This window comes from Bombina bombina, chromosome 1, assembly GCF_027579735.1.
Source record: "Bombina bombina isolate aBomBom1 chromosome 1, aBomBom1.pri, whole genome shotgun sequence".
Taxonomy (NCBI): Eukaryota; Metazoa; Chordata; class Amphibia; order Anura; family Bombinatoridae; genus Bombina; species Bombina bombina.
The window spans coordinates 56,743,462-56,756,850 of NC_069499.1; the positions used below are offsets into that span (position 1 = coordinate 56,743,462).

At 41.6% G+C, this 13,389-nt stretch overlaps 1 protein-coding gene across 6 annotated transcripts in view; it reads right to left on the reverse strand.

The window, feature by feature from the left end:
• Positions 1-1,546: 1,546 nt before the first annotated feature.
• The window catches only part of CIPC (CLOCK interacting pacemaker), a 73,585-nt gene continuing 61,742 nt past the window's right edge, over positions 1,547-13,389 (reverse strand). For 4 of the 6 annotated variants that reach the window (XM_053697383.1, XM_053697382.1, XM_053697381.1 and 1 more), the window contains one exon: positions 1,547-3,065. In XM_053697383.1, the coding sequence (XP_053553358.1) occupies positions 2,337-3,065 (729 nt within the window). In that variant the 3' untranslated portion in view covers positions 1,547-2,336. Of the gene's footprint in view, positions 3,066-3,283; positions 3,390-4,002; positions 9,816-13,389 lie in introns of those variants that run through there. The other 2 variants (XR_008400050.1, XR_008400051.1) reach the window with 2 other exon arrangements.

Consider the following 13,389-nt stretch of genomic DNA (forward strand, 5'->3'; position numbering starts at 1 on the left):
ACCCCAGACAGGTCTTTTGCTTTTAAATCTTAGCTGAGAGCTTGTAAGTGAGTGCTGGGTTTTCTCTGTGTGTTGTATTAATTTGTTTTGTAATTTTCCCTATGGTTCTTGCACCCAGACCTGTCTGGGATTAACTGCTTGTGGCACTGGGGACAGCACAGCTACCTGTGAGTGTCAGTGGCACCCAGGTCTGAGCATGTTGCAGGGTCATGGGATGTGTACCCGGTCCGGTATGAGAGTGCAGTTCCCTTCCGTGTTTTGTGTATATATATATATATATTATACATACATACACACACATATATATGTGTGTATATATATATATATATATACACATATACATACACACACATAATTTATTTTATATTACCATCACAAAGTGTTTAATGCCCCTTTCAGACTTAGGGATGTTGCAATAATGATTGCAACTCCATACAAGCACCACTCCCAGGCAGTTCTACAGAATATAGGGTTAGTGTGAGTAAATGAAAAGGTTAGTTCCAGGATTGTGATACTAGTATAAAATGCACAGCATCTTTTTAAAGCATAGCACAATTAAAACGTTGTTTATACTTTCCCCTATATCTGAAGAATTTCCAGTTTTTCACTGGCCCTGGAAAGCAAAATGCCAGTGTTGCCCCTAATTTGAAAAGTGTGGTCACCCCTGTTTGAAATGCATGTTAAAGGAATAGGAAAGTCAAAATGTGCTTTGTTCTCTTGGTATCCCTTGTTGAAAAAGAATATGCACATATCGTACACTAGACTAGTGAGAGCTAGTTGCTGATTTGTGCCTGCACACGTGTCTCTTTTGTGATTGACTAACTATAAGTGTTCAGCTAGCTACCAGTAATGCAATGCTGTTTCTTTAGCAAAAGGATAACACCATAACGACACAAATTTGATAATACAAGTAAATTAGAAAGTTTTTTGAAATTGTATGTTCTATCCAAATCATGAAAGAAAATGTTGGGGTTTCCTGTCCCTTTAAATCAGGAATCACATTGTTCTTAGACTATTGTGGCAAGACGAAATGCTGCCTAATAAATGCCAGAAGTAAACATCCCAGCATGTAAATACCATGTCAGACTGACCGCTTCCACTCAAAACTTCAGTTATTTGCTAAATGTAGAACTTCTATTGTTTTGTTTCATATCACAATTCTATACCAGAGTTCAAAAACATTTGTATAGTGCTGATAAAAGTGCTACGTTTTGTCCCAATGCAGACTATGCAAAGGTTCCACCAACTGCGCTTTACTAAGAGGTGAACCAATTAGGTGTGGCATACACATGTAGATGCCAATTACTGGCTATTTCAGGAGCTGCTATGTGTTGTTGCCCCAGAGTGGTTCTTTAGCCAGGTTAAATACAGTTTGCAAAGGACTCTTGCTAAAAAATAATAAAACTGCTCTAATGAACCAGAAATGTAATAATCTTGCAGTTCTTTCAGCCGAATTCCCAAGGCAGCTCCTTAGATGATGCTCTGAACTTTGCTGTACGCCTTAGTGAATAACTCGCATTAAAAGGGCAAAATAAATAAATATAGAAACAATTCAAATACTTTTATTTCTACATTTTAAATAGTGATAGAAACATTAATCAGTTTTCATGTTACTCAATATACCGTCATATTATGCCTTATTCTGATGTATGCTGCGTCTTCTTTGGTCGATACATGAGCTCTGACTTTTTTTATCTTTTCCATACATGAATTCCTGTATTCTAAACAGACTATTATGCATTTTCCTCCCTTTCTTTTTAGATATTGCTTTTGTCATACAAATCATTTTTAAGTTGTTATATGATTGTTCATACCCTGTTATCTGTTATAAAACCAATAAAAAGTATTTCGCTCAGAAGAAAAAAAAAAGAAGAATCTATTTGTACTTTTGGGCTTCAAATGCTAAGCTGCCATTACCCTCTGAGTGTATATAAACATGCACAAACATTTTATATATTGCTGAGAGTTCTGTTTACATTATCGTGTTTTCTCCTACATGCTTAGTTTCATACCTGCTAATTAAATCTCCTAACTTCTCTGCTGCAGTTGATACTATCTTGTTATTCCATATCACTTGGTCATGACTCAATTTTTTTTTTCTGTATCCTCATGGCTCCAACCATATATCTTTAATAAGCTCTTTCCCATCTTTAATACATTCTCTTACCTACGTTTACATCTCCATTTCCTGCTAATGTCACTTGTTCCTGCTCGGTAACACCAATGACATTTATCCCTCTTCTCTGTAGTATGTCCAATGATTCAATGATCATTTAGCTACACGTTAATGTATAGTTTCTACATTAGTGATACAAATGTAGGCAGAGGGATTAGCTTCACATTTCTTTGAATGTTGGATCAGCTGTGGTTCCCTGCTCTGCCCCTGCGAGAGAGTCTTGGAGTTTCTGCCAGTCCTGAGGATGGTTGCTTCCGACAGCCTTTACATAGAGCTGTACTTGTTCCTGCAGCCTCTCAAGCTGGTATTGAGTAGCTTGATTGAGCCGTGCCAGCTCTTTAGTCTTCATAGCAATGCCTAGCAGACCAGAGCTATGTAGAACATCTAGAGTGTTCTGGAAGCGACGAGTTTTACTCCGTTTCTCTGCCAGGACAACCGGCTGCTCTTTTGGCATGAGTTGTGGGTTATTAATATAGGATACCACCTTTGAGTCTCTATTAACATTATCTTGGATAGAAACATTATCGTTACAAGAACCAGCTGTTGCCTTAAAATCTGCTATTGTGTCTCTTTGTATCTCACCAAACCGGACTCTTGCCTCTGAGGCCTTGGAGGAATCTGAACCTGAAGCTTCAGGACATGGTCTCTTTGTCTGGCGTTGCTCTTTTTTGCTGGGAACTGGCAGTTTAGGAGAAAGCACAGATGGCTGTGGTGCAATCTTGGTGTAGGAATTCAAGATTGGCAGGTACTTCGTGTCCTTGTTACAAGGAGGCTGTGGCTTAGTAGCATTAGTAGCAGAGGGGAAGAGTAGTATTTGTGAAGAGGCAGGGAGTATCTGAAAGGAGGGATGTGCAGTCCAGGAATGAATATGAGGATCAGGGCAGGAATCCTGGAGAGAGAAAAAAAAAATTAAGTTGTCACAAACCGTTCTTTATTGGCACAAAGTCTACTGTAACAAGGACGCTGGTTACTGCCTGAAGGTCTCACCCTCTTTTGTCCTATGAGGCCATTAGTGACCATACTCTGCTGCTCACAGTCAGAGTGCCTGCCACAACAAGTATTTTCTCTGTGCCATTCAGCTAGAAATCATTACTCTTTTTGCATTCACCTTCTATGGGCACAGCACGATTTCTCTTGGCAGCTGCTCCTTCCTTTGTCCTTTCGCTCACCTCTGTGCATGCAGCTAGTACAGTGTTGCTCAGTGCAGTGTAACCTAATGAGAAGCTGAGTTTTCAAACCCTTAGACACTTTGTGAACAACAAAAGAACTTGGAACTAATTCTTACTGACATATTAGCCATGTATAATTGAGCACATCTATTGCATATGTATAACACAAACATCAGCACTTCTTTACTATAGCATGTTATTCACAACAGGTTCAAAGTTGTTTAAAAAAAAAATCAGATTTTTGAAGTCTGTTAGTTTCAATCAAAGGGACATTCTAAAAGCAAAATCACTGGAGCATTTTGCTTTACTGATACTAGCTATGTGTTTACCACAGAAAATATAGGTATAGTAATATAGGTAAGTTCTGCTTGGGAACTGCAAGCATTCCAACTACCAAGAAGAACACGAATGAAGAGTAGCGGCTACTTGAAAGTGTCACTCCTGATTGGCTCCTTGTCTTTCTTTCGCTTAGAAGCTTCAACCTTTATCTATACTTTTAGCTAGGGTTAGTAATACAACAATTACAACATTTTTGCACAAAATCTCCTTCATAATGAGAATCTAATGCTCAAAAAGCCACCAAAGAATTTGTGTGATTTCTCTCCATACCAGCGACTTTTTGATGATCAATTACAATAGAACTTCCATAATATTTACCCTTTATCCCAAGCACAAGGCACCAGGAACACGGTGCATGTGCTGAGATGAGAAACTTGTTCACAGTATTTAGTGCAGAATTTTCTTAACCCCAACACTACCAGCTCCAGGGACATGGAAAGTGAGGAATTAACTGGTGACTAAAAAAAAAAGTCAATCTGAGATTTATGCAGACACACAGAAATAAAGAATGCAGGATTAGTAACACTCAAAAGTAAATAACCCCTACAAAGCAGGTTTAAGTTTTTTGTTTTTTTTGTGCTTACATTTTAACACTATTGTAAGACATATTTTAGTGAGTGCCCCACATAACATATTGATTTTTTTTTTTAGCAGACCCAGCAGATTCAGAATATACATTATATTCATGTTTCATGGAATGTGAGATAGCTGAAAATGGTAAAATAAATAAATGTCTATTTTTTGTTAATATTTTAGTACATAATATTGATACAGGTGGTGAGAGTCCACAATCCATTACTACTGGAAACAAATACCCAAGCTGTGGAGTCCAAGTAATAACAAAGGGAGGGATTTAAAAACATAATATATGTAAGAACTTACCTGATAAATTCATTTCTTTCATATTGGCAAGAGTCCATGAGCTAGTGCCGTATGGGATATACAATCCTACCAGGAGGGGCAAAGTTTCCCAAACCTCAAAATGCCTATAAATACACCCCTCACTACACCCACAATTCAGTTTAACAAATAGCCAAGTAGTGGGGTGATAAGAAAGGAGTAAAAAGCATCTACAAAAGGAATTTGGAATAATTGTGCTTTATACAAAAAAATCATAACCACCATAAAAAGGGTGGGCCTCATGGACTCTTGCCAATATGAAAGAAATTAATTTATCAGGTAAGTTCTTACATAAATTATGTTTTCTTTCATGTAATTGGCAAGAGTCCATTAGCTAGTGACGTATGGGATAGCAATACCCAAGATGTGGAACTCCATGCAAGAGTCACTAGAGAGGGAGGGATAAAAATCAAAACAGCGATTTTCCGCTGAAAAAATTTAATCCACAACCCAAATCATAAGTTTAGTCTCATAATTTGAAAAGAAAAAATTAAATTAGAAGCAGAAGAATCAAACTGAAACAGCTGCCTGAAGAACTTTTCTACCAAAAACTGCTTCCGAAGAAGCAAATGCATCAAAATGATAGAATTTAGTAAATGGCGGGGCTTGACCTGACTCCAAATAAGCTTGATGAATCAAAAGCTTTAACCACGAAGCCAAGGAAATGGCAGAAACCTTCAGATCTTTCCAGGAACCAGAAAAGCTAACAAATATTTCAGAGCTCTCACCACATCCAAAGAATGTAAAGATCTCTCCAAAGAATTCTTAGGATTAGGACACAAAGAAGTGACAACAATTTCTCTATTAATGTTGTTAAAATTCACAACCTTAGGTAAGAGTTTAAATAAAGTCTGCAAAACTGCCTTATCCTGATGAAAAATCAGAAAAGGAGACTCACAAGAGAGAGCAGATAATTCAGAAACTCTTCTAGCAGAAGAGATGGCCAAAAGGAACAACACTTTCCAAGAAAGTAGTTCAATGTCCAAAAAATGCATAGGCTCAAATGGAGGAGCTTGTAAAGCTTGTAAACCAAATTAACACTCCAAGGAGGAGAGATTGATTCAATGACAGTCTTGATACGAACCAAAGCCTGTACAAAACAATGAATATCAGGAAGCTTAGCAATTTTTTCTGTGGAATAAAACAGAAAGAGCCAATATTTGTCCTTTCAAGGAACTTGCAGACAAACCTTTATCCAAACCATCCCAAGAAACTGTAAAATTCTAGGAATTGTAAAAGAATGCCAAGAAAATTTATGAGAACACCATGAAATGTAAGTCTTCCAAACTCGATAATAAATCTTTCTAGAAACAGATTTACGACCTTGTAACATAGTATTAATCAAGGAGTCAGAAAAACCTCTATGACTAAGTGTTCAATTTCCATACCTTCAAATTTAATGATTTGATATCCTGATGGAAAAATGGACCTTGAGATAGAAAATCTGGCCTTAATGGAAGTGGCCAAGGTTGGCAACTGGACATCCGGACAAGATCCGCATACCAAAACCTGTGAGGCCATGCTGGAGCCACTAGCAGCACAAACAATTGCTCCATGATCATTTTGGAGATCACTCTTGGCAGAAGAACTAGAGGCGGGAAAATTTAAGCAGGATGATAACACCAAGGAAGTGTCAACGCATCCACTGCTTCCGCCTGAGGATACCTGGACCTGGACAGGTACCTGGGAAGTTTCTTGTTTAGATGAGATGCCATCAGATCTATTTCTGGAAGACACCACATCTGAACAACTTGAGAAAACACCTCTGGGTGGAGAGACCACTCCCCTGGATGTAAAGTCTGACGACTGAGGTAATCCGCTTCCCAATTGTCTATACCTGGGATATGAACCGCAGAAATTAGACAGGAGCTGTATTCCGACCAAACAAGTATCCGAGATACTTCTTTCATAGCTTGAGGACTGAGTTCCACCCTGATGATTGACATAAGCTACAGTTGTTATATTGTCTGTCTGAAAAAAAACATAATTTATGCTTACCTGATAAATTTATTTCTCTTGTAGTGTATTCAGTCCACGGGTCATCCATTACTTATGGGATATATTCCCTTCCCAACAGGAAGTTGCAAGAGGATCACCCAAAGCAGAGCTGCTATATAGCTCCTCCCCTCACATGTCATATCCAGTCATTCGACCGAAACAAGACGAGAAAGGAGAAACCATAGGGTGCAGTGGTGACTGGAGTTTTAATTAAAATTTAGATCTGCCTTAAAAAAGACAGGGCGGGCCGTGGACTGGATACACTACAAGAGAAATAAATTTATCAGGTAAGCATAAATTATGTTTTCTCTTGTTAAGTGTATTCAGTCCACGGGTCATCCATTACTTATGGGATACCAATACCAAAGCTAAAGTACACGGATGATGGGAGGGACAAGGCAGGAACTTAAAACGGAAGGAACCACTGCCTGTAGAACCTTTCTCCCAAAAACAGCCTCCGAAGAAGCAAAAGTGTCAAATTTGTAAAATTTTGAAAAGGTGTGAAGCGAAGACCAAGTCGCAGCCTTGCAAATCTGTTCAACAGAGGCCTCATTCTTAAAGGCCCAGGTGGAAGCCACAGATCTAGTGGAATGAGCTGTAATTCTTTCAGTGGGCTGCTGTCCAGCAGTCTCATAGGCTAAACGTATTATGCTACGAAGCCAAAAGGAGAGAGAGGTTGCCGAAGCTTTTTGACCTCTCCTCTGTCCAGAGTAAACGACAAACAGGGAAGAAGTTTGACGAAAATCTTTAGTTGCCTGTAAATAGAATTTCAGGGCACGGACTACGTCCAGATTATGCAAAAGTCGTTCCTTCTTTGAAGAAGGATTAGGACATAATGATGGAACAACAATCTCTTGATTGATATTCCTGTTAGAGACTACCGTAGGTAAAAACCCAGGTTTAGTACGCAGAACTACCTTGTCTGAATGGAAAATCAGATAAGGAGAATCACAATGTAAGGCGGATAACTCCGAGACTCTTCGAGCCGAGGAAATAGCCATCAAAAACAGAACTTTCCAAGATAAAAGTTTAATATCAATCGAATGAAGGGGTTCAAACGGAACTCCTTGAAGAACTTTAAGAACCAATTTTAAGCTCCACGGAGGAGCAACAGTTTTAAACACAGGCTTGATCCTAGCCAAAGCCTGACAAAAAGCCTGGACGTCTGGAACTTCTGCCAGACGCTTGTGCAAAAGAATAGACAGAGCAGAAATCTGTCCCTTTAAAGAACGAGCTGATAAGCCTTTTTCCAAACCCTCTTGGAGAAAAGACAATATCCTAGGAATCCTAACCTTACTCCATGAGTAACTCTTGGATTCGCACCAATACAGGTATTTACGCCATATCTTATGGTAGATTTTCCTGGTAACAGGCTTTCGTGCCTGTATTAAGGTATCAATAACTGACTCGGAGAAGCCACGCTTTGATAGGATCAAGCGTTCAATCTCCATGCAGTCAGTCTCAGAGAAATTAGATTTGGATGATTGAAAGGACCTTGTATTAGAAGGTCTTGCCTCAGAGGTAGAGTCCATGGTGGACAGGACGACATGTCCACTAGGTCTGCAGCTATCAGAATCACTGATGCTCTTTCCTGTTTGATCTTGGCAATCAGTCGAGGGAGCAGAGGAAACGGTGGAAACACATAAGCCATGTTGAAGAACCAAGGAGCTGCTAGAGCATCTATCAGCGTCGCTCCCGGGTCCCTGGACTTGGATCCGTAACGAGGAAGCTTGGCGTTCTGGCGAGACGCCATGAGATCCAGTTCTGGTTTGCCCCAACGATGGACCAGTTGAGCAAACACCTCCGGATGGAGTTCCCACTCCCCCGGATGAAAAGTCTGACGACTTAGGAAATCCGCCTCCCAGTTCTCCACGCCTGGGATGTGGATCGCTGACAAGTGGCAAGAGTGAGACTCTGCCCAGCGAATTATCTTTGAGACTTCTAACATCGCTAGGGAACTCCTGGTTCCCCCTTGATGGTTGATGTAAGCCACAGTCGTGATGTTGTCCGACTGAAATCTGATGAACCTCAGTGTTGCTAACTGAGGCCAAGCTAGAAGAGCCCTGAATATTGCTCTTAACTCCAGAATATTTATTGGGAGGAGTTTCTCCTCCTGAGTCCACGATCCCTGAGCCTTCAGGGAGTTCCAGACTGCGCCCCAGCCTAGAAGGCTGGCATCTGTTGTTACAATCGTCCAATCTGGCCTGCGAAAGGGTATACCCTTGGACAGATGGACCCGAGATAGCCACCAGAGAAGAGAATCTCTGGTCTCCTGATCCAGATTTAGTAGAGGGGACAAATCTGAGTAATCCCCATTCCACTGACCTAGCATGCACAATTGCAGCGGTCTGAGATGCAGGCGCACAAATGGCACTATGTCCATTGCCGCTACCATTAAGCCGATTACTTCCATGCACTGAGCCACTGACGGGCGTGGAATGGAATGAAGGACACGGCAAGCATTTAAAAGTTTTGATAACCTGGCCTCCGTCAGGTAAATTTTCATTTCTACAGAATCTATCAGAGTCCCTAGGAAGGAGACCCTTGTGAGTGGTGATAGAGAACTCTTTTCCACGTTCACCTTCCACCCATGCGACCTCAGAAATGCCAGAACTATCCCTGTATGAGACTTGGCAATTTGAAAGCTTGACGCCTGTATCAGGATGTCGTCTAGATACGGAGCCACCGCTATGCCTTGCGGTCTTAGAACCGCCAGAAGTGAGCCCAGAACCTTTGTAAAGATTCTCGGGGCCGTAGCCAATCCGAAGGGAAGAGCTACAAATTGGTAATGCCTGTCTAGAAAGGCAAATCTTAGGAACTGATGATGATCTTTGTGAATTGGTATGTGAAGGTAGGCATCCTTTAAGTCCACTGTGGTCATGTACTGACCCTCTTGGATCATGGGTAGGATGGTCCGAATAGTTTCCATTTTGAATGATGGAACTCTTAGGAATTTGTTTAAGATCTTTAGGTCCAAGATTGGTCTGAAAGTTCCCTCTTTCTTGGGAACCACAAACAGATTTGAATAAAATCCCTGTCCTTGTTCCGTCCGCGGAACTGGGTGGATCACCCCCATTACTAGGAGGTCTTGTACACAGCGTAGGAATGCCTCTTTCTTTATCTGGTTTTCTGAAAAAATCTTGAAAGATGAAATCTCCCTTGAGGAGGAGAAGCTTTGAAGTCCAGAAGATATCCCTGAGATATGATCTCCAACACCCAGGGATCCTGGACATCTCTTGCCCACGCCTGGGCGAAGAGAGAAAGTCTGCCCCCCACTAGATCCGTTTCCGGATAGGGGGCCGTTCCTTCATGCTGTCTTGGGGGCAGTAGCAGGTTTTCTAGCCTGCTTGCCCTTGTTCCAGGACTGGTTAGGTTTCCAGGCCTGTCTGGAACGAGCAACAGTTCCTTCCTGTTTTGGAGCGGAGGAAGTTGATGCTGCTCCTGCCTTGAAATTTCGAAAGGCACGAAAATTAGACTGTTTGGCCTTTGATTTGGCCCTGTCCTGAGGAAGGGTATGACCCTTACCTCCAGTAATGTCAGCAATAATTTTTTTCAAGCCGGGCCCGAAAAAGGTCTGCCCATTGAAAGGAATATTAAGTAGTTTAGATTTAGAAGTCACGTCAGCTGACCAGGATTTAAGCCATAGCGCCCTCCGCGCCTGGATGGCGAATCCGGAGTTCTTAGCCGTTAGTTTAGTCAAATGTACAATGGCATCAGAAACAAATGAGTTAGCTAGCTTAAGTGATCTAAGCTTGTCCATAATTTCATCCAATGGAGCTGTGTGAATGGCCTCTTCCAGAGACTCAAACCAGAATGCTGCAGCAGCAGTGACAGGCGCAATGCATGCAAGGGGCTGCAGGATAAAACCTTGTTGAACAAACATTTTCTTAAGGTAACCTTCTAATTTTTTATCCATTGGATCCGAAAAAGCACAACTATCCTCAACCGGGATAGTGGTACGCTTTGCTAAAGTAGAAACTGCTCCCTCCACCTTAGGGACCATTTGCCATAAGTCCCATGTAGTGGCGTCTATAGGGAACATTTTTCTAAATATAGCCTTCCAAACTCGATAATAAATCTTTCTAGAAACAGATTTACGACCTTGTAACATAGTATTAATCAAGGAGTCAGAAAAACCTCTATGACTAAGCGTTCAATTTCCATACCTTCAAATTTAATGATTTGATATCCTGATGGAAAAATGGACCTTGAGATAGAAAATCTGGCCTTAATGGAAGTGGCCAAGGTTGGCAACTGGACATCCGGACAAGATCCGCATACCAAAACCTGTGAGGCCATGCTGGAGCCACTAGCAGCACAAACAATTGCTCCATGATCATTTTGGAGATCACTCTTGGCAGAAGAACTAGAGGCGGGAAAATTTAAGCAGGATGATAACACCAAGGAAGTGTCAACGCATCCACTGCTTCCGCCTGAGGATACCTGGACCTGGACAGGTACCTGGGAAGTTTCTTGTTTAGATGAGATGCCATCAGATCTATTTCTGGAAGACACCACATCTGAACAACTTGAGAAAACACCTCTGGGTGGAGAGACCACTCCCCTGGATGTAAAGTCTGACGACTGAGGTAATCCGCTTCCCAATTGTCTATACCTGGGATATGAACCGCAGAAATTAGACAGGAGCTGTATTCCGACCAAACAAGTATCCGAGATACTTCTTTCATAGCTTGAGGACTGAGTTCCACCCTGATGATTGACATAAGCTACAGTTGTTATATTGTCTGTCTGAAAAAAAACATAATTTATGCTAGGACATAATGATGGAACAACAATCTCTTGATTGATATTCCTGTTAGAGACTACCTTAGGTAAAAACCCAGGTTTAGTACGCAGAACTACCTTGTCTGAATGGAAAATCAGATAAGGAGAATCACAATGTAAGGCGGATAACTCAGAGACTCTTCGAGCCGAGGAAATAGCCATCAAAAACAGAACTTTCCAAGATAAAAGTTTAATATCAATCAAATGAAGGGGTTCAAACGGAACTCCTTGAAGAACTTTAAGAACCAAGTTTAAGCTCCACGGAGGAGCAACAGTTTTAAACACAGGCTTGATCCTAGCCAAAGCCTGACAAAAAGCCTGGACGTCTGGAACTTCTGCCAGACGCTTGTGCAAAAGAATAGACAGAGCAGAAATCTGTCCCTTTAAAGAACTAGCTGATAAGCCTTTTTCCAAACCCTCTTGGAGAAAAGACAATATCCTAGGAATCCTAACCTTACTCCATGAGTAACTCTTGGATTCGCACCAATACAGGTATTTACGCCATATCTTATGGTAGATTTTCCTGGTAACAGGCTTTCGTGCCTGTATTAAGGTATCAATAACTGACTCGGAGAAGCCACGCTTTGATAGGATCAAGCGTTCAATCTCCATGCAGTCAGTCTCAGAGAAATTAGATTTGGATGATTGAAAGGACCTTGTATTAGAAGGTCTTGCCTCAGAGGTAGAGTCCATGGTGGACAGGACGACATGTCCACTAGGTCTGCATACCAGGTCCTGCGTGGCCACGCAGGCGCTATCAGAATCACTGATGCTCTTTCCTGTTTGATCTTGGCAATCAGTCGAGGGAGCAGAGGAAACGGTGGAAACACATAAGCCATGTTGAAGAACCAAGGAGCTGCTAGAGCATCTATCAGCATCGCTCCCGGGTCCCTGGACTTGGATCCGTAACGAGGAAGCTTGGCGTTCTGGCGAGACGCCATGAGATCTAGTTCTGGTTTGCCCCAACGATGGACCAGTTGAGCAAACACCTCCGGATGGAGTTCCCACTCCCCCGGATGAAAAGTCCGCCTCCCAGTTCTCCACGCCTTGGATGTGGATCGCTGACAAGTGGCAAGAGTGAGACTCTGCCCAGCGAATTATCTTTGAGACTTCTAACATCGCTAGGGAACTCCTGGTTCCCCCTTGATGGTTGATGTAAGCCACAGTCGTGATGTTGTCCGACTGAAATCTGATGAACCTCAGTGTTGCTAACTGAGGCCAAGCTAGAAGAGCCCTGAATATTGCTCTTAACTCCAGAATATTTATTGGGAGGAGTTTCTCCTCCTGAGTCCACGATCCCTGAGCCTTCAGGGAGTTCCAGACTGCGCCCCAGCCTAGAAGGCTGGCATCTGTTGTTACAATCGTCCAATCTGGCCTGCGAAAGGGTATACCCTTGGACAGATGGACCCGAGATAGCCACCAGAGAAGAGAATCTCTGGTCTCCTGATCCAGATTTAGTAGAGGGGACAAATCTGAGTAATCCCCATTCCACTGACCTAGCATGCACAATTGCAGCGGTCTGAGATGCAGGCGCACAAATGGCACTATGTCCATTGCCGCTACCATTAAGCCGATTACTTCCATGCACTGAGCCACTGACGGGCGTGGAATGGAATGAAGGACACGGCAAGCATTTAAAAGTTTTTTTTTTTTTTTTATTACATCTGTTTATTGGAGAATGTACAACAATACAGATATTAAGTCAAGGTAAATTTTCAAAGTACAGTATTCCAAAGTCTGCATTATTATATTCAGTACAGATGATGATATTGAACAAACCTTTAAATAAAACCAAACAAAATAAAATAATACATAACATTCTCACAATATTTTCCTGTGCTCACAAGTGCAAAATAAATTATCTCAAGATCTACCATCTCACATGTTTTGTTAACTATCTTTAACCTTAAATAATGTATGAATGGAGTAACAGGTTACCTATATCATAAAGTATCTAGGTGGGGACCGCCGGCACTTCGTCTATTGCACTAATTGTCTCTGTGATGGCGGTAGTGATTCTTC